The 20,354-nt window shown below is 39.0% G+C and overlaps 1 protein-coding gene across 1 annotated transcript in view; it reads right to left on the bottom strand.

Moving 5' to 3' along the window:
- The window catches only part of RNF145 (ring finger protein 145), a 96,721-nt gene extending 76,403 nt beyond the window's left edge, over positions 1-20,318 (bottom strand). Inside the window, exon 1 of the mRNA XM_008692438.2 lies at positions 20,023-20,318. Coding sequence (XP_008690660.2) covers positions 20,023-20,045 — 23 coding nt within the window. The 5' untranslated portion in view covers positions 20,046-20,318. The remainder of the gene's footprint in view (positions 1-20,022) is intronic.
- Between the last annotated feature and the right edge of the window lie 36 nt (positions 20,319-20,354).

Here is a 20,354-nt window from a genome sequence, read left to right as displayed (position 1 = left end):
TATTGTATTAGGGGGTCACCCTACTCCAGTATGACCTCACTTACAATAACCCTATCTCTAAATAAAATGACATTCTTAAGCGTTAAATGTTAGGACTCCAACATATGAATTTGGGGAAGACACAATTCAACCCATAATATATCTTTAAGACTTATAATATATGTTGCCAAACTTTTAGAGCACAACTTTGAGAAATGTAAGTGGGGTAGCACTGATGGGACTTGGTATGTTGATTATAATTGGGGAAGGAATCAGAGGAAAGGAGTAGCATTGGGTGATTTCTAAATATTGGCCATGGGCAACTGAGTAGAAGTATATAGTAGAAGTATACCAGGAGAGGGAATTTGGTAGTTAAGCTTTAGACATACTGAGTCTGAGGCATTATAAAAAAGGCGAGTGGAGATGTCTAATCACTAGCTATATATGTGGGTCTGGCGTTTAGGAAAGACACAATTTGTGAATCATCACTACTTCAGTGGAAGTTGAAAGTCACGGGGATGGATGAAATCACCCACTAAGGTCACCCAGTAACATGAGATAAAAAGAGGACCAAAGACAGAATCCTAGGAACCCCAATACTTAAAGGATGTTTAGAGGGTGAGAAACTTACAAATATGACTGGAAAGAAAGGTTTCAACGATGAGGACATAAACTAATATTTGAAGGATGAGTAAGACTTCAAGGGAAACAAGCTGAGGGGATGGTTTGAACAAAGGGCTAAAGAATGGGAATGTGCACAGCATAGCCTAGAAATAACCTGACATGACTGAGACAACAGTAAAAGGGAGTGGTGGAAATAAGAAGGAAGATACATTGGGGGGGGGGAATGGGATAGGCCGGTGATGGGTAGTAAGGAGGGCACGTATTGCATGGTGCACTGGGTGTTATACGCAACTCATGAATCATCGAACTTTACATCAGAAACCAGGGATGTACTGTATGGTGACTAACATAATATAATAAAAAATCATTAATAAATAAATAAATAAATAAGAAGGAAGATACATTAGGGCCACATGTAAGGGGTGTCTTGTGCCTGTCATTGGCCTCAGAACCATTCCCTACCCTTTTCTGTTTACCTCTGTATCACAGGGTGCTGACCTTGGTAGCCCACATATCTCAGGCTACCTTGCCCACTGGCTTCTGGTTAGGTTTGGCCAACAGAGGCACAGATGGTTGACTAGAGGGCAGGACGAGGGGGAGAAAGCAGAGTATTTCTCCTTCTCCGTCTGCTTTGGGCAGCATCTCTTGCAGTGACTGTGTCTTCTCCATGGTCCAGCTCTTGCTTCAAACCCTACCATGGCTCCAGCTTTTTTGGGTAACTCTGGCTGCATAGTCAGGCTCCAGTGATGCTGGAGGCTCTTCCTCTAACTTCCAGATCCTTCTATATACCCTGGTTCCTAGATTCTNCTCTTTCTTCCTTTTGTCTTCTTCCCTAGGGATGGCTGCAGCTCCCTGTAGTTGCTGATTTCTGAGATGCCCCACCTTCTCATATTCAGCTCTGCCAATGCTCTATAACTAGTTAAATTCCTTCTGTTGTTTCCAGGCCTTTTTTTCCCCTCTTATGAATAATGTTATAATGAACTTGTTCCTGTCACCTGGTGCATCCATCTAGTAGTCTCTTTCCAGGGCATATACCTTGGAGTAGCATTGCCTACCTTCAGACTTGTTTTATACAAGAGACAAACAAGCCCATGTGAAAATGGATTCCTACCTAATACCACAGCCAAAATTTAATTTCCATGGATCAAATATAAAAGGCAAACTTGAAAGCTTTAAAAGAAAATAGAGAACAACTTTATGACCCGTGCTAAGGAAAAATTTCTTATACAAGATACAAAGAGAGCAACCCATAATGGAAAAGGTAAAACATTAAACATACTCAGAATTAAGAACTTCTGTTCAACAAGACATGATAAAGAGAATGAAAAGGAAAAGCATAATTGGAAGAAGATAGTTCACAACACATATAATGCACAACGTATTAGTATGCATAATCTACAACTCCTATTAACCAGTAAGAAAAAGACAAACAACAAAAAAGAAAACAGGCAAAAAGATTCTTCACAGAAGCAGAAATCCAAATGCCCAGAAATGGGGGGAAAAAAAAGCTTAATCCCATCGGTAATCAAGGAAGTGCAAATTAAAACCGTAATGAGAAACCATTCAACTCACTAGACTGGCACAAATCAGACACTACCATGGTTTTGACAAGAATGTAGAACAGGGTAAACTCATATTCTCTTCATGGAGATATAGTTCAGTACAACTATGGAAAGCAATTTGGCATCACCCAGTAGAGTCAAACGAGCACAGATCATAGGCCAAGCAATTCAATTCCTAAGTAAAAAATCAAAATATCTGTTCACATTTAAAGCAGAAGACACCTATAAGAAACTCCAATGTATAATAGCCCATAATAGTTCCCAATAGGCAAAAACTATGGCAAGATTCAAATTTCTATCGACAATAAAATGAATAATAAAACTGTGATCTATCTATGTCGTGGATTTCTTACACAGCTGTGAGAATTAATACAAGCACACACATAAAATGGCTGAACCCCAGAAGAGTAAAAGTAATCACAGAATGCCATATATGATTTAATTGATGTAGTTGAATAGACAAAACCAAATAATAGTTTAGAGGTGTGTGTGTGTGTGTGTGTGTGTGTATAAAGTGTGCTCTAAAGCAAAGAAGGGCATGCTTAACACCAAATTCAGGATGACAGCTATCTCTGGGTGGAGATGGGGCATGTGACTATGAATTATGATAGGTTTCTGAAGGAAAGGATTGTGTTTCTCTAGATTTCATAATCCAGGGCCTCATCTAGTCTGTGAGTTCACAAAAGCCTACATGAGGAATGGGCATTTGAGCTGATAGCTGAAGAATAAAAGTCAATTAGAACAATGCTTCTCACAGATCCCCACCGGTAGGTTGTTTAGGTTGTTTCCACTTTTTGGCTATAATGAATAATGCTATGAACATTCACATACAAATTTTTGTTTCAAAATATGTTTTTAATTCTCTTGGGTATACGTCTAAGAGTGTAATTGCTGGATCATACGGTAACTCTATGTTTAGCATTTTCAGGAAGTGCCAAATTGTTTCCCTAGCTGCACCATTTTTCATTCTAACCAATAGTTTACAAGGGTCCATTTCCTCCACATCCTTGCCAACATTTATCCTTTTTTTTTTAATAGCCATCATAATGAGCGTGAAGTCTCATTGTGGTTTTGATTTGCATTTCCCTAACAACTAATAATGTTGAGCATCTTTTTGTAAGTTTTGTAAGTTTATTGGCCATCTATATATCTTCTTTGGAGAAATATTTAGCTCCTTTGCACATCTGTAATTGAGTTATTTGTCTTTATGTTGTTGAGTTGTAAGAGTTCCTTGTATATTCTGGATACTAGACTGTTATGAGATAAAGGATTTGCAAATATTTTCTCCTATTTTGTGGATTGTCTTTTTACTTTCTAGTAAAAATCTAGTGTCCTTGATTAAGGTTTTTACTTTTGGTGAAATGAAAATTATCAATATTTTCTTTTTTTTTCTTTTTTTTTTTTTTAAGATTTTATTTATTTATTCGACAGAGATAGAGACAGCCAGAGAGAGAGGGAACACAAGCAGGGGGAGTGGGAGAGGAAGAAGCAGGCTCATAGCGGAGGAGCCTGATGTGGGGCTCGATCCCATAACGCTGGGATCACACCCTGAGCCGAAGGCAGACGCCTAACCGCTGTGCCACCCAGGCGCCCCGCAAATTATCAATATTTTCTTTTGTTGCTTGTGCTTTTGGTATCATATTTAAGAAAACATTGCCTAATCCAAGGTCATGAGGATTTACTTATGTTAGCCAAATGGAGTTTTGAAGAAACTGGATTTATGTGGCTAAAGTAGATGTGCTTTTAAAGACTGTTAAAGAAAAAAAAGCAACCAAATATACATTAAATTATCTGAAGAAGTAAAAATAATAAATGTACTTAGAGATCATATTAAATAGTCACAAAAACTCACAAGCTTCACTGCAGTCAGAAAAATCCAGTTGTGGGGATGCCTGGGTGGCTCAATTCGCTAAGCACCTGCCTTCAGCTCTGGTCATGATCCCAGGGTCCTGCGATAGAGACCCGTGTCAGACTGCCTGCTCAGTGGGGAGCCTGCTTCTCCCTCTGCCTGCCTCTCTCTCTCTCTCTCTCTAACAAATAAATAAAATCTTTAAAAAAAGGAAAATCCAGTTTTAAAGTGAGATTCCAGAGCTTCAGCAGAAACTTACTCATTTCTAAACTGCATCAATAAAGTAAAATGAGTATGGAGCACTCCACCTAAAGTGATTTACTTTGGAAAGGAAGAAAAGAATCTGTCCAAAGCAGATGAAAAGATCCTTTATGCATGTGAAGAGGTGAACACCTACAGAATACAAGCCCAATCCTTTCAGAAAATCAGAAAGAACCTTTGGGTCTTTGATTATCAATTATCATGAGGAAAAAAGGCTCATGATAATTTGGTGAGATATCTGTTGGCTGAAAAAAAGCTTTGATAAGAAAATAAAATCTATACTTCAGAGAAATAATGATTTAGGAAGAATCTAAATCTCAACTTTGCAAAAAGTATCTTTCTGTCCCTGAGGTTCCAAAAGAGGCATTTGGCAGAAGTTCAAAAAGGTGCTGGAATTCCCTGGTATGAGGAAGGAGGCCCCTTACATTGGGATGACTCAAAGATCCAGAATCTTGTGCCTATGTGGAGCACATCAGTCAGGCCAACTCCATCCTGACAGAGCATTTCCTCCACAACAGCAAGACAGAGCTTGTCCTGGTGCTCCTCATGCTGACAGATTCTCGAGACCTTCCTTGGACAATGCTAAGACACATACATTTTCAGAAATACAGGCCAATAGAATGATACCACATATGATCTTGGCCATTTAATTATGCCAGATTCAATCTTCTCACCTGAATGGAAGGCAACCAACCCAGGTTCTGTTCTTCTAAGTCATCTGCCTATCAGAGGTCAGATATCACAGGTGGGTCCCAGGAAACAGTTCCTGACAAGAGACCTCCTGTCATGTTCTTTTTTCTGGAAAGCCAGTTTGGGCCTCCCCAAGAATCTTTTCCACAGAGGGATATTCATAGCCTAGCACATTCTCCACTGGCAACAAGAAACATCTGTAAACAAATGCTGGATTTTGGGTTTTTGTCCAGATAACATGAAAACAGAAGAGGCACATTCATACTTGACCTAGCCTTCTAATGAGCCTATTTCCCAAGATCAAAATCACAGGAAAAATCCATTTTTGCTTTCTCCTAAAGTAATTTTGATATTTTCTTTTAGTTGCACTGTTATTAAGTGATCATTCCATCCCTCAAGTGGAAGATGGAGAGAATTATCATTCTTAAGGTATTGCTTTATCACTGTAGATTATTTAAACATGAATCTTAAAAGGAAATTGCTTCCATTTTATTCTGTTTGTAGGTACGGTTATTACAGTATTTTTGTTGTTGTTGCTAACAAGCCCACTAAAATAATCCAGGAACACAGCAAGAATTTTGCCTCACAAAATAATTTTGAGAATTTTCTCTTTTACTTTCATTACTATTAGTAAAGTGATATACAAGTGCTCAAATGGAAACATGATAGACTCACAATTCTCAGGACAGTGTTTCACAAATATATATTACATAAATGGGAGTTTCATTAGTAAATTGCTTGAATTTTATTCAATTTCTACATAAAGTATAGTATTGTTGATGTTCCTATTAAACAAGTCTCTTCTACTGATTCAGAAAAACACAATAATTTTGTCTCCTAAAGTATTTTTCAATTTTCTCTTTAGTCTTTGTGCTGTCATTATGTGATTACACAATTGCTCAAATGGAAGCTCAAAAGAACTGTAATTTTTAAGATAGTGTTTATAAATTTATTTAAAAGTGAATGTCATTTTCTCTGTAGATAGTCTGAAGATAGTATTTCAATTGTTTAACTTAAACTTCCCAATAACATGATCATAAAAGTATCATGTTCATATCAATTGTTACAGAAGAAATCTGGAGGGGATGGTATCAGACATCAGATGTGCTAACTGTTGATTGTAAAAAAAAAAAAAAAAGTCAATACATGTAAAAAGCAATGCCAATGAGATGTCTGTGGATGTTAACTGGAGTCCTAAGGTTGCATTCCCCAGGAGAAACTGAGTTAAACTGAGGTCAGAGGTAGAGCACCAAGCAACAGATTCTAGTTTTGTTTTGTTTAATAATTTTTTATTATGTTATGTTAGTCACCATACAGTACATCCCAAGTTTTTGATGTAAAGTTCCATGATTCATTACTTGCATATAACACCCAGTGCACCATGCAATACGTGCCCCCCTTAATATCCATTACTGGCCTATCCCAATCCCCCACCCCCTCCCCTCTAAAGCCCTCAGTTTGTTTCCCAGAGTCCATAGTCTCTCATGGTTCATTCCCCCTTCACAACAGATTCTAGTTTTAAACAGACTGCTGCCAATGATTTTCTCAAACCACGAGCCAAATGCAGAACATAGTTTGCCCTTTTTCTGTTTCAGAACAAAAAAGTTTTAATCAGACATCCATAATGTTGTTGTGAGAATTAAATTAAATAACACATCTACGGTGCTTGCAGGAATATCATCATTAGATCTATCATTATTAGAAATATTATTATGGTAAAGTAATGAAGAGAAAAAAACAACAGGTCAGATTCACTATACGTAAAAGAGAATAGTAATCGTGACTCATGTCAAAATGGCAACTAATCTTTGATAAAGCAGGAAAAAACATCCAGTGGAAAAAAGACAATCTCTTCAATAAATAGTGCTGGGAAAATTGGACAGCTACATGCAAAAGAATGAAACTTGACCACTCTCTTACACCATACACAAAGATAAACTCCAAATGGATGAAAGGCCTCGAGCTACATGCAAAAGAATGAAACTTGACCACTCTCTTACACCATACACAAAGATAAACTCCAAATGGATGAAAGGCCTCGATGTGAGACAGGAATCCATCAAAATCCTAGAGGAGAACATAGGCAGCGACCTCTACGACATCGGCCAAAGCAACCTTTTTCATGACACATCTCCAAAGGCAAGAGAAACAAAAGATAAAATGAACTTGTGGGACTTCATCAAGATAAAAAGCTTCTGCACAGCCAAGGAAACAGTCAGAAAAACTAAGAGGCAGCCCACGGAATGGGAGAATATATTTGCAAATGACACTACAGATAAAGGACTGGTATCCAAGATCTACAAAGAACTTCTCAAACTCAATAAACAAATAAACAAATCATAAAATGGGCAGACGATATGAACAGACACTTTTCCAATGAAGACATACAAATGGCTAACAGACACATGAAAAAATGTTCAAAATCATTAGCCATCAAGGAAATTCAAATCAAAACCACACTGAGATACCACCTTACGCCAGTTAGAATGGCAAAAATAGACAAGGCAAGAAACAACAATTGTTGGAGAGGATGTGGAGAAAGGGGATCCCTCCTACATTGTTGGTGGGAATGCAAGTTGGTACAGCCACTCTGGAAAACAGTGTGGAGGTCCCTTAAAAAGTTAAAAATTGAGCTACCCTATGATCCAGCCATTGCACTACTGGGTATTTACCCCAAAGATACAGACGTAGTGAAGAGAAGGGCCATATGCACCCCAATGTTCATAGCAGCATTGTCCACAATAGCTAAATTGTGGAAGGAGCTGAGATGCCCTTCAAAAGATGACTGGATTAAGAAGTTGTGGTCCATATATACAATGGAATATTACTCAGCTATCAGAAAGAACGAGTTCTCAACATTTGGTGCAACACGGACGGCACTGGAGGAGATAATGCTAAGTGAAATAAGTCAAGAAGAGAAAGACAATTATCATATGATTTCTCTCATCTATGGAACATAAGAACTAGGAAGATCGGTAGGGGAAAAAAGGGATAAAGAAAGGGGGGGTAATCAGAAGGGGGAATGAAGCATGAGAGACCATGGACTCTGAGAAACAAACTGAGGGCTTCAGAGAGGAGGGGGGTGGGGGAATGGGATAGACCGGTGATGGGTAGTAAGGAGGGCACGTATTGCATGGTGCACTGGGTGTTATACGCAACTAATGAATCATCGAAATTTACATCAGAAACCAGGGATGTACTGTATGGTGACTAACATAATATAATAAAAAACATTTACAAAAATTGCAGTTATTAAAATGTAATCAAATTCAGAGGGTGCAATTCCAAGAAAAAGTTAATGGAGAGACTCACATTAATTTAAAATATGAAACATTTCAATATTTGAGAACCATGAACTAATTTGGAATGGTTTAATACTTCTTATAAATGCTAGTAACAGTGATAGCATAAAATACATTTGCAGGTGGCAAAATTTAAAACTAATGTAAATCCAAAGAGCTGCGATATGGGTGGAGAGAACGAAAATGAATGATTTGCTTATTGATAAAATGTGACTATCATTAAATGAGAGAGTGGATAAATGAATACTGAATTAGCTAGAATGTTAAGAAGAGAAAAAGAGTAGGGGCGCCTGGGTGGTACAGTCGTTAAGCGTCTGCCTTCGGCTCCCGGAGTGATCCCAGAGTCCTGGGATCGAGCCCCACGTCATGCTACTCCGCTGGGAGCCTGCTTCTTCCTCTCCCACTCCCCTGCCTGTGTTCCCTCTCTCGGTGGCTGGCTGTCTCTCTGTCAAATGAATAAATACAATCTAAAAAAAAAAAAAAAAAAAAGAGAGAAGAGAAAAAAAGTAATACTGAGAGTGGTCAGGAAGAGAACTGACACCATTAACTGTCAGTGTAGAGGACACCTGGGGAGTGGCTCTTTGGCCTACAGAGAGGCCTCTTCCCTAAGAACCCTCTCTGGTAGACAGGGGCAGGCTCAGGCAGAGCCTGATATACTTTGCAGAGTTGATCAGTCCAGAGATAACGTGACATAAATTAGGACACTAAGATCTTATCTCAGAATTTGGGGATTTGGAGCTGAGTGACAGAGAGACTGGGAATCAGAGTCATATTAGTAGCGGTACTCTAGAGACAAATAAGTTCTGTAGATTTATTGTTATGGACCTTAAACTTGCCTTGGCTCCTGGTTCAACAACATTCAACTAATTCCCTATGCCAGGTACTGTGCCCTCCTGACACCTCCCTTCCCTCCCCAGCCCCATCTTTTTGGCTCAAGCTAGCTGATTAAGTTTCTATTATTTAAAATCAGAAAAAAATATTTCAAAACATATCACTTGAAGTAATATTTATACAGCATCAAAAAATGTACCACTTTTACATTATCAGTGAAATTCTAAATAGTAAATGTAGATTCTCTGTGAAATTTATTTCACTGTGAATAATGAAGCTCTGGAAATTCCAGGAAAGATATATGCAGACAAGAGAGGTAATAATAGTTCTCAATAAAAAGAAAGAATATGGTTTTTTGGTTTTATGACCAATGCACTACATGATCTTTTTATTTCTCATTTTGTAAGCAGAAGACTGATGTAAACTATGTCACAATCTAGTACGGGTCTATACCCTGTTGTTTGGGAACTATTAAATTAAACCCTAGAGATTCTGAAATACAGAATTAAAAAAAATTTTTTTGGTTATTCAATAAGCTCATTTTTATAAACAGGGAATGAGGTCAGGGGAAACTGATTACCTCAAGGACAGGAGGATAATTTTAGGCAAGGCTGCTTTTAGAACCCTGTCTAATGCTCTTTGGACATAAACACATTGTTAAAGAAATGTTTCCTGACAATTAGAAGTATAATGAATAAAGTAATGGTAGCCTATTCATTACAGATAGCTTATTGGTGATGAAAGCTTGCTTTGTCATGCTGTAAATGTTTAGATTGTAACAGTCTAGACATTTCATTAATATTTCTTGAAGAAGGGGAGATATTAATTTATCCACTTAGGAGTCACCATGGATATAAAAGACAAATAAATGGAACTGCCCTCATAATGTGAAATGCTGCAACATAATAACAATTTGATGTTCTTGTTTAAGTTTTCAAATTGAATGTTGATTAGTTAGCAATATATTATACTAAAATTTTCATTTCAGAAATAGCTCATTAGTCTAGAATTGGTGGATAGGGATGTTTGTAATTATTTCACCCACGACTGAAAAGATATTATCTCCTATGCACGAACTTTGGATATAAACAAGAAGCTTTGCCATTAACATTGGGTATGGGAGACTGCCTGCAGGGCCAGCTATAGAGGCCTGTTTAAGTTCTATACTTCAACTACAGGGAAATTTCTCCTCTTGATGTTTTCCCTATAAGATGATGGCAAAGTTAAATGAATCTGGATCTTCTTTTTTTTTTTTTTTTTTAAGATTTTATTTATTTATTTGACGGAGAGGGAGAGACAGCGAGAGAGGGAACACAAGCAGGGGGAGTGGGAGAGGAAGAAGCAGGCTCCCAGCAGAGGAGCCTGATATGGGGCTCGATCCCAGGACTCTGGGATCACGCCCTGAGCTGAAGGCAGATGCTCAACGACTGAGCCACCCAGGCACCCCCAAATCTGGATCTTCTGCCACCCTGTAACCTTTATTGACTTTAAAAGTCTCATTTCCATTTACTAAATAAAGAGAAATAAAGTCAACTTTCTATAATGAATACATATTATTTTCATAATTGGGAGAAATAAACTTAACTGTTAGAATAAGTAGAACCAGGGGCGCCTGGGTGGCACAATGGTTAAGCGTCTGCCTTCGGCTCAGGGCGTGATCCCAGCATTGTGGGATCGAGCCCCACATCAGGCTCCTCCGCTATGAGCCTGCTTCTTCCTCTCCCACTCCTCCTGCTTGTGTTCCCTCTCTCGCTGGCTCTCTCTATCTGTGTTAAATAAATAAACAAAATCTTAAAAAAAAAAAAAAAAAAAAAAGAATAAGTAGAACCAAATCATGATTTTTTTCCCCTACAGCTGGTAATTTTTGGACTCTATATTAAATTAAGCCTACAATTTCAGGCTTAAAATTAAGTTCTAGGGATCTACTGTACAACTTTGTGCCTTTAGTTAACAATACTATATGGTACACTTAAAAATGTTTTTAAGAGAAGAGCTATCAAGTTAAGTGTTCTTAATTCAATACAAAAATTAAATCAATGTCATATACATGTTTTGTTTTCAATGAAAACCATGAAAAATTTTTAACTCTCTTTTTTTCCTAGTAATACAAAGACTTCCAGGTTGGGACAAGACAGAGTCATTGCACATCTCCCCATTCCTTCTGCTAAGTACAACTTAAAAACCCTGGATGGTATTACGAAACAAATACATAAAGACTCTGGAAGTTACAGAAAAAGGCAGATTGGCTAGTTACCTCAAAAGACATGGCAGTGAGCTCCCTGGGTTTTCCTTTTGCTTCATATTCCTCAGACTGGGTGCTGGAGATGCAGGCAACCTAGAAATGCCAGCAGACTCGGACAAAAACTGCCCCCAAAAGCCTGCTCTCTCTAGACAAAGGACCAGGAAAGGCACAGCCTAGCAAGGAAAAAAAAAAAATTCAGTTTATAACCACTCATGCAGAAAAAAGTTAACGTGGGAGGCCTGAGCCATAGAAAGTCTTGCTTGAAGATTGACCTTTGGCTACCACCTAGAAGCTTCACTGATAAAACAGTTCCCTACATTAATATTAAACTTTCCCTAAATGATATGGATGTGCCTAGACTGTTCATGCAAGTGATAATGGTTTACGCTGTACACCTGCTTTCCTTCTGGGGGTCTGGAATTGGTGCTAGGCAGTGGGTACCTATATGACCAGCGCAAAAAACCTTGGGCACTGAGTCTCTAATAAACTTCCCTGGAATACAATACTTAATACCTGTTGTCACAATTCACTGATGAAAAAATTAAGTACATCCCGGGCAGTTCTGTTGGGAGAGAACTCTTAGAATCTTGGGCCTGGTTTTCACTAGACATCACTCTACAGAACTTTTCTCTTTGTTGACTTTGCTTTGTAACCTTTTGCTGAAAATATTGTCAGTGAATACAACTGTACATTGAGTTCAGTGAGTACTCTTAGTGAATCACTGAACATGAAAGTGTTCGTGGAGACCCCCAACATAGTGCCATACTCTAACCAAGTATCACAGAAAAAGTGGTGGTCCCACCCCCACCTCTGTCAGGAATAGCCCAATGGGAAACCTAGACTTTCACCCATGCCAGAATATAATGAGTTACCCCAACCCCTCTGCCAGGATGGTGTCAGAGAAAGCTGAGTGGGAAGCCAGAACTTTTACCATCTACCAGTGGTAATGAGGTCCTCCCCCACACCACCCATAATGTCAGTGGAGGCCATGTAGGGAGTAGTGATGACGCATCCTTCTACCTCCCAACTGGGGGGGTATCAGTGGAAGCCTGGTGGAACTCCCACTCCTACGCAACAGGATGAGGTGCCCTTTCCTGCCCACATGGGGTAACAAAGAAGCCTAATGGGGATATGAGCTTATACCCCAACCAGGAAGTTATAAGGTGGAATCTCTCTAACCCCACTCTGCAGTATCAGAGAAGGCCTATTTAAACAGAAGATTAACAGAAGATTTAAATAAGATCCAGAGTATCATAATATTATACCCAAAATGTTCAGGCTACAAAAGAAAGGTACTTGTCATACTAACAACCAGGAATATCTCAATTTGAATGAGAAAGACATCAACAGATGTCAACACTGAGATAAGACAGATGTTGGAATTATCGGAAAAGGATTTTAAAACAGCCAGCACTGGGGCGCCTGGGTGGCTCAGTCCTTAAGCGTCTGCCTTCGGCTCAGGGTGTGATCCTGGAGTCCTGGGATCGAGCCCCACATCAGGCTCCTCCGCTGGGAGCCTGCTTCTTCCTCTTCCACTGCCCCTGCCTGTGTTCCCTCTCTCGCTAGCTGTCTCTCTCTCTGTCAAATAAATAAATAAAATCTTTAAAAAAATAAAAATAAAAATAAATAAAACAGCCAGCATAAAAATGTTTCAATAAACAATTATGAACATGTTTGAAACAAACAGAAAAGTTTCAGCAAAGAAATATGTTTCAATAAACAATTATGAACATGTTTGAAACAAACAGAAGAGTTTCAGCAAAGACATGGAAGATACAAAGATTAACAAATGGAAATTTTAGAACTGAAAAATTATAATATCCTAAAATAAAATTTAAAAAAAATTAGTGGATGGGCTCAAAAGAAGAATGGAGGATTATAGAAGAATCAGTGACCAGAACACAGATAACAGAAATGATCCAATCGGAACAATAAAGAAAATAGATTTAAAAAAATTAACAGTTCTGGGGACCTGTGGGCTACACTAAAAGATCTGACATTTGTTCCAGTAGAGTCCTAGAAGGAGAGGAGAAAGAGGGTGGACCTGAAAAAGTATTTAAAGAAATAATTTCTGAAAAACTTTCCAAATTTGGCAGAAGACATAAACCAACAGATTAAGGAGCTAAGTGAACCTCAGACAATAAACCTAAATACATCTCCACCAGCACACATCATAGTCAAACGTCTGAAGACCAAAGACAACAACAACAACAAAATCCTGAAGCAGCAAGAAACAAACAACAGCTTACAAAGAGTAGGAAAGAACAATTCAGATGAGATTTCTCTTCTGAAACTATGGAGGCCGAAAGGAAGTAGTACATTTTTCAAGTGCCAAAAGAACTACCAATCCAGATTCTGTATCCAGTGAAATTACCCTTCAGTAATAAAGGGGAAGCCAAGACATTCTCAAATGAAGGAAGTCTCAAAGCATTTGTCACCAGCAGACTTATCCTAATAGAATGGCTAAAAGAAGTTCTCTGAACAAGGGAATGACAGAAGGAACTTGGGTCATTAGGAAGAAAGAACAATGGAAGGAGTGAAAATACAGGTAAAAACGATAGACTTTCCTTCTCTAATTTTCTAAATTATAATTGATGATTGAAGCCAACATTATAATATTGTTTGATATGGTTTTCAATGTATGTAGAAGAAATGTTTAAGACAATTATAAACTGTGGAGAGCAAAGAAACAAATGAAGCTAAGTTTTTGGGTTTTTTTTTTTAGGATTTTATATATTTATTTGAGAAAGAAAATAACAAGCAAGACAGCATAGCAGCAGGAGAGACAGAGGGAGAGGGAAAAGCAGGCTCCCCGCTGAACAGGGAGCCTGATGCAGGGCTCATCCCAGGACCCTGGGATCATGACCTGAGCCAAAGGCAGACGCTTAATGAACTGAGCCACCCAGGCACCCCAGAGTTGGGTTTTATACTTCACTCAAACTAGTAAAATGCCATCACCAGTAGACTGTGATAAGTTAGGTATATATAATGGAATACCTAGAGCAACCACTGAAAAATTCATACGAAGAGATAATGCTTGAAAACACTACAAAGTGGAATTGTAAAATCATGTTCAAATAACCAACAGAAAGACATGAAAAAGAAAACAGAAAAACCAAAAACAGAAGGAACAAAGAGAAAACAATATTGGCAGACTGAAGCCTTAACATATCAATAATTATATTACATGCAAATGGTCTATGTTGTTTGTAAAAGCCAAAAACTGAAGAAAAGAATTCTGAACAGGCGAATAATTAGACAAATTGTGGTAAATCCATACCAGGAAATGCTACTCAGCCATAAAAGGGTATGGACTGTTGCTACAAACAATAGTTTGAATAGATAGCAAGTGTCTTATGCTGAGTGGAAAAAAAAAGTCTCAGAAGGCATATATGTAGGATTCCATTTATATAATACTCTGGAAATGACAAAGCATAAAGATGGAAAACATTAATGACTAAGGGTTAGGAATGGTAAGAGGAATGGGAGTGGAGGTGGGTATAAATGGGTAGCAAAGGGCACCTTTGTAGTGATGGAAGAGTTCTGTATCTTGACTGTAGTGGTTATATGAATCCATATGTGATAACATGTGGCATAGAATTATATGCAAACACATTGTACCATGTCAAAGTTTTGACACTGTACTAAGGCTATGAAAGACATAATCATTAGAAAAAGACTCGGTGAAGGGTGCACACGATCTCTCTTTTTACAACCTCCTAGAAGTCTACAATATTTTTTTAAAAGTATATATAAACTGTATATACAAATGTATATACATCTAAAGCATAGAAGAGACTTGCAGGGATAGACATAAACATTATGTGGTAAGGATATATCTGTATTATTTGAATTTTTTAAAAAAATGCCTTCATGAATTTCTTATATTAAAAAGAAAAAAAAAATGCAAAATTACTGTAAAAAATCCAAATACCGAAAAACATAAACAAGATGAAAAACACTGGCTCTATGATGCCGTCAAGAGATAATTTCAAGGGGCACCTGGGTGGCTCAGTCATTAAGCGTCTGCCTTTGGCTCAGGGCGTGATCCCGGCGTTCTGGGATCGAGCCCCACATCAGGCTCCTCCGCTGGGAGCCTGCTTCTTCCTCTCTCACTTCCCCTGCTTGTGTTCCCTCTCTCGCTGGCTTTCTCTCTCTCTCTCTGTCAAATAAGTAAATAAAATCTTTTAAAAAAATAGAGATAATTTCAATTCACTCACTTAACAAATACTGAGTGTATCCTAAGGTGCCATGAACTGTTAACATTTTGGTGTATATTTCAGAACTTTCCTGTGCATCCAGAGCCATATACAAATTATAATCATTCATGGATATGCATTATTATATGCATAATATATAACAAGCTCTCATTACTTGATGTTCTATTCATTAATATTCATCCATTCAGCAAATATTTGATTACCTGCCTTAGCCAAGATCATGCTAGACTCTGAGAATATAATGGTGAATTAATCAGACATGGTCTGGTTCCTCACAAAGCTTACAGAACAGTGAGAGACTGTCACTAAAAAAATCTTCTGAAATAAATACACAATTACAGATTGTGTCAAGTTTAGACAAATGTAAACAATGTTTTGAAATGCCCAACTGTGAAAGGAAAGGTATCTTGAAGGCAAGATACCATGGAATGCTTATCATTCATGGAAATGAACCAGTAGAGAGAAAGATTAAAAATACAGGTGCCAGAAAGGATACTAGAATTAAAGAAGGCTGACAAGGAAGGAGCCAGAGCACAAGTATAAGGGTCGGCTTCAGGTAGAAGGAACTTGCCACATAAAAACAGAAGCAAAATAAGCAAAGACAGGTGCAGATGTAACTTAGTTCATAGATTCAGAGGTCTGAAGTTCAGGCAATTCCTCTTTGAGATCTTCTATTTTCTTTTTTCTTTTTTGACTGTGTGGGGAGAGGCAAAGGGAAAGGGGAAGAGAGAACCTCAAGCAGACTCCCTGCTGAGCACGGAGTTCGACATGGGGCTCAACCCCATGACCCTGAGATCATGACCGGAACCGAAATCAAGAGTCAGACACTTCACTGATTGAGCCACCCAGGCGCTCAGAGACCTTCTACTTTCTTATCAAAAATATAAGACAGGGGCGCCTGGGTGGCACAGCGGTTAAGCGTCTGCCTTCGGCTCAGGGCATGATCCCGGTGTTATGGGATCGAGCCCCACATCAGGCTCCTCCACTATGAGCCTGCTTCTTCCTCTCCCACTCCCCCTGCTTGTGTTCCCTCTCTCGCTGGCTGTCTCTATCTCTGTCAAATAAATAAATAAAATCAAAAAAATATATATAAGACAAAGTCATCTGCCAAGAACAAGCATGTAAACTGGAAGATTTGAAGTTTAAAGAGAGTTGTGGTTTTAAGTTGTCATTTGGGAAAGCAAGCTAAATAGATAAAGATAGTAAACTTGCCCGGCTGAATTAAGAGCCTGCAGAGTGTGCCCTATGGGGCAGATTCTAATCAGTTTTCAGCACACTGACTGCAGTCAGGGAAAAGGCAAAGGAAGTATTGGGAGAGTATTGGGAAGTATTGGGAGAGTATTGGGAAGTGTTGGGAGAAACAAAGTGCTATAGTAACTAATAGAAAGAAAGAAAGAAAGAAAGAAAGAAAGAAAGAAAGAAAGAAAGAAAGAAAGAAAGAAAGAAAGAAAGAAAGACAGGGAGAGAGAGGGAGAGAGAGGGAGGGAGGGAGGGGAAGGGGAAGAGGAAGGGAAGGGGAAGAGGAAGGGAAGGGGGAAGAAAAGATAGTTTTTCAACTGGGAGGAGAGAGAAAATGTCCTGAGAGAAAAGGGGAAGGAAGAAAACAGGTCAGGGGAACGTGGGGATAAAAGCAAGGTGGTGGTGGATCTCTGGCTGGGGTGCAGGAAAGTCCTTTAGCCTTCTAATCCAAACATGATCACAGCTATGGCAGCAGTTTATCATCTGATTCTTTGAAATTGGTTCCGTATTTCTTTTAGACCTAACATTTTCTCTTAGACCTAACAACCTATCAAAACCCTAGGGAAGAATTCCCAGGCATCTTTAGTTGCTGCAAAGAATTATGAGTGAGGCACAAGTATATTATTCTCCACACATTAGAAGGGAAGATCTAGTGAGCAACAGGAGGCAGAAATTTATTCTCTTCCCAATGACACTTGTGAGTTGTTCTGAGCACTTTTTTAAAGTCCAGTTTGTATTTACTCCTAGTTACCAGGAGTCCAGCTCCTTTATTCTTTTTTTTTTAAATTCAGTTAGCCAACATATAGTACATCACTAGTTTCAGATGTAGAGTTCAATGATTCATCAGTTGCGTATAACACCCAGTGCTCATCACATCACGTGCCCTCCTTAATGCCCATCACCCAATTACCCCATCCCCCTACCCACCTCCCCTCCAGCAACCCTCGGTTTGTTTCCTATAGTTAAGAGTCTCTTGTGGTTTGTCTCCCTCTCTGACGACTTCCCATTCAGTTTTCCCTCCTTTTCCCTATGATCCTCTGTGCTGTTTCTTATATTCCACATATGGGTGAAACCATATAATTGCCTTTCTCTGATTGACTTATTTCACTCAGCATAATACCCTCCAGTTCCATCCACATCAATGTAATTGTAAGTATTCATTCTTTCTGACAGCTGAGTAATATTCCATTGTATATATCTATACCACATCTTCTTTATCCATTAATCTGATGATAGACATCTGGGCTCTTTACATAGTTTGGCTATTGTGGACATTGCTGCTATAAACATCAGACTGCATGTGCCCCTTCAGATCATTACATTTTTATCTTTGGGGTAAATACCTAGTAGTGCAATTGCTGGGTGGGTAGCTCTATTTTTAACCTCTTGAGGAACCTCCATATTGTCTTCCACAGTGACTGTATCTGCTTACATTCCCACTAACAGTGTAAGAGGGTTCCCCTTTCTCCACATCCACACCAACATTTGTTTCCTGACTTCTTCATTTTCCAGCTCCTTTATTCTTAAGATAATTTTTTATTTCACGATTGTTTAGCTAAATAGAAATGGACTTGGAAGAACTGAGATATGGGCAAATCGTCTGTTAAATGGACTATTTGTCCAAAAATACTCTGCTACCATTATTCTCTAAGAAATACCACTGTTCAAGACTTACAATTATTAAATTATCTACACTTGAGTAACATCATACTTATCAGATTCTTCATACAATGGCTATTTTATCATTAAAAAGAAGAATTTCTTTATGCATCCTTTTGCTTAAAAATTTAAAATGTCTTAGTTGACATTTATGATGAACAAAAACAAGCTTCTCTAGAAACAGTAAAAAATATAAAGTGGCCAAGCAGCTGGTTAGCACATGAACGAGGAACAGACTGGATTGAAAGAAAATTATAATTCATTCTGGAGTTCAGTCCCTTGTTTTTTGACCATCTCTTTGGCTGGATTGCTAATGTGTGATTTTTGTACAAATTCTTTTAATTTTGGGTTTTCCTCTTTATTTTTTTTTTGAGAGCGAGAGAGAGAGAGAGCGAGAGCACGCACGCATGTGTGTGTGTGTGTGGTATGTGGAAGCCAGAGTGGAGGTGCTGACGGAGAGAGAGAATCTTAAGGAGGCTCCAGGCCCATCATGGAGGCTGGGGGGCTCTGTCTCACCACCCTGAGATCATGACCTAACCTGGAATCAAGAGTGGGATGCTTAATCAACTGAGCCACCCAGGCACTCCCTCCCCGCTTTTTTTTTTTTTTTTTTTTTTTTAAGGAAAGAGGGTGTACTTTTTTTTTTTTCACTGAAAATGTTTCATTTTTATGGGTCACCTGGGTGGTTCAGTTGTTAAGTGTCTGCCTTCGGTTCAGGTCATGATCCCAGGGCCCTTGAGTAGGGGCTCCCTGCTCCGCGGGGAGCCTGCTTCTCCCTCTCCCACTCCCCCTGCTTGTGTTCCATCTCTCGCTGTCTCTCTCTCTCAAATAAATAATAAATAAATCTTAAAAAAAAGAAAATGTTTCATTTTTAAAAATGAGCAGCTTTTCACGCATTATTAAACAATTAAAAATTACCAAGAGAGATAAGGAGAACATAAAATAGTGTTTGTCTTAATTAAAAACCTGTAAAGACACAAAACTTGGCTCTTTGCTTCCCTTCCATCACAGCCAAAAGGGAAACATAAATCATTTACATCACGGTCAAGTAGAAGGGAAAATACGTAATCCAAAGACTGGTGCGTATCAGAGGACAATATTTTGTTCGCATTTTCCCTTTCTTTTCAAAATCTAAGTTTTGTTTGGTGCCATATAGAACAATCTAGCAGCAATGACTTTTCTCTTCTGCCTAAAAGCAAAGTGATGTACGTTGAGAGCTCGCGTTATGAATCAGATAAAGACTGCTCTGAATTTCCACTAAAGTCTACAATTCCTTTGTAGGGTTTGTAATTGGCTTTCCTCGCATTCAGACGGGAGGTGGGGATGGGCAGGTGGAGATAAAATTCCATACAGTACTTCAGTGACCTAGATGGCAGCTCTCGTATTGAGATTTGCTTCTTTGGTTTTCTGAGTGACTTAGGCTTGCCCCTTCCCTTTCCGGCAGGTCCTCAGTTTACCCTTGCGTTGGATAAAATGGGTATAAGTCTAAGTTCCTAAATTACTAGTGTTGGAGGTCCCTGGTGCGGGGGAGGGAGGGTCCCAAGTCTTCATTCTTAAAGGTCACCTTTTAGCTCTCATCCGGAACATGACAAAGCCACAGGAGTCCTAGTCTCGAGTCCTACGAAGGTCTCAGCACACCTGGGAAGGCAGGGTAAAACCACCGACCGACCTCCGGCTTCGGCGAAACAATAACAGAAACGTCATACGCCTGAAGCACCAGCCCAGCTCGGCGCCCACTGGCGGACGCATGCGCAAAGCAGGCGAAGGCAGGCAGCCGTCCAGCGACCCTAGGTATCTGCACAGTCATTAAAGTCTCGGAAGCCCTGGCTCCCTCGCCGGGTGAGGCGATTCCTGGCAGTGGTTATCTAGGATTACCCCCCACCAAAGACCAACACG

The sequence above is a fragment of the Ursus maritimus genome, unplaced genomic scaffold, assembly GCF_017311325.1.
Source record: "Ursus maritimus isolate PB19 unplaced genomic scaffold, ASM1731132v1 scaffold_15, whole genome shotgun sequence".
NCBI classification, from domain to species: domain Eukaryota; kingdom Metazoa; phylum Chordata; class Mammalia; order Carnivora; family Ursidae; genus Ursus; species Ursus maritimus.
The sequence above is the reverse complement of the archived record's forward strand: the minus strand, read 5'-3'. Positions and strand labels throughout refer to the sequence as shown.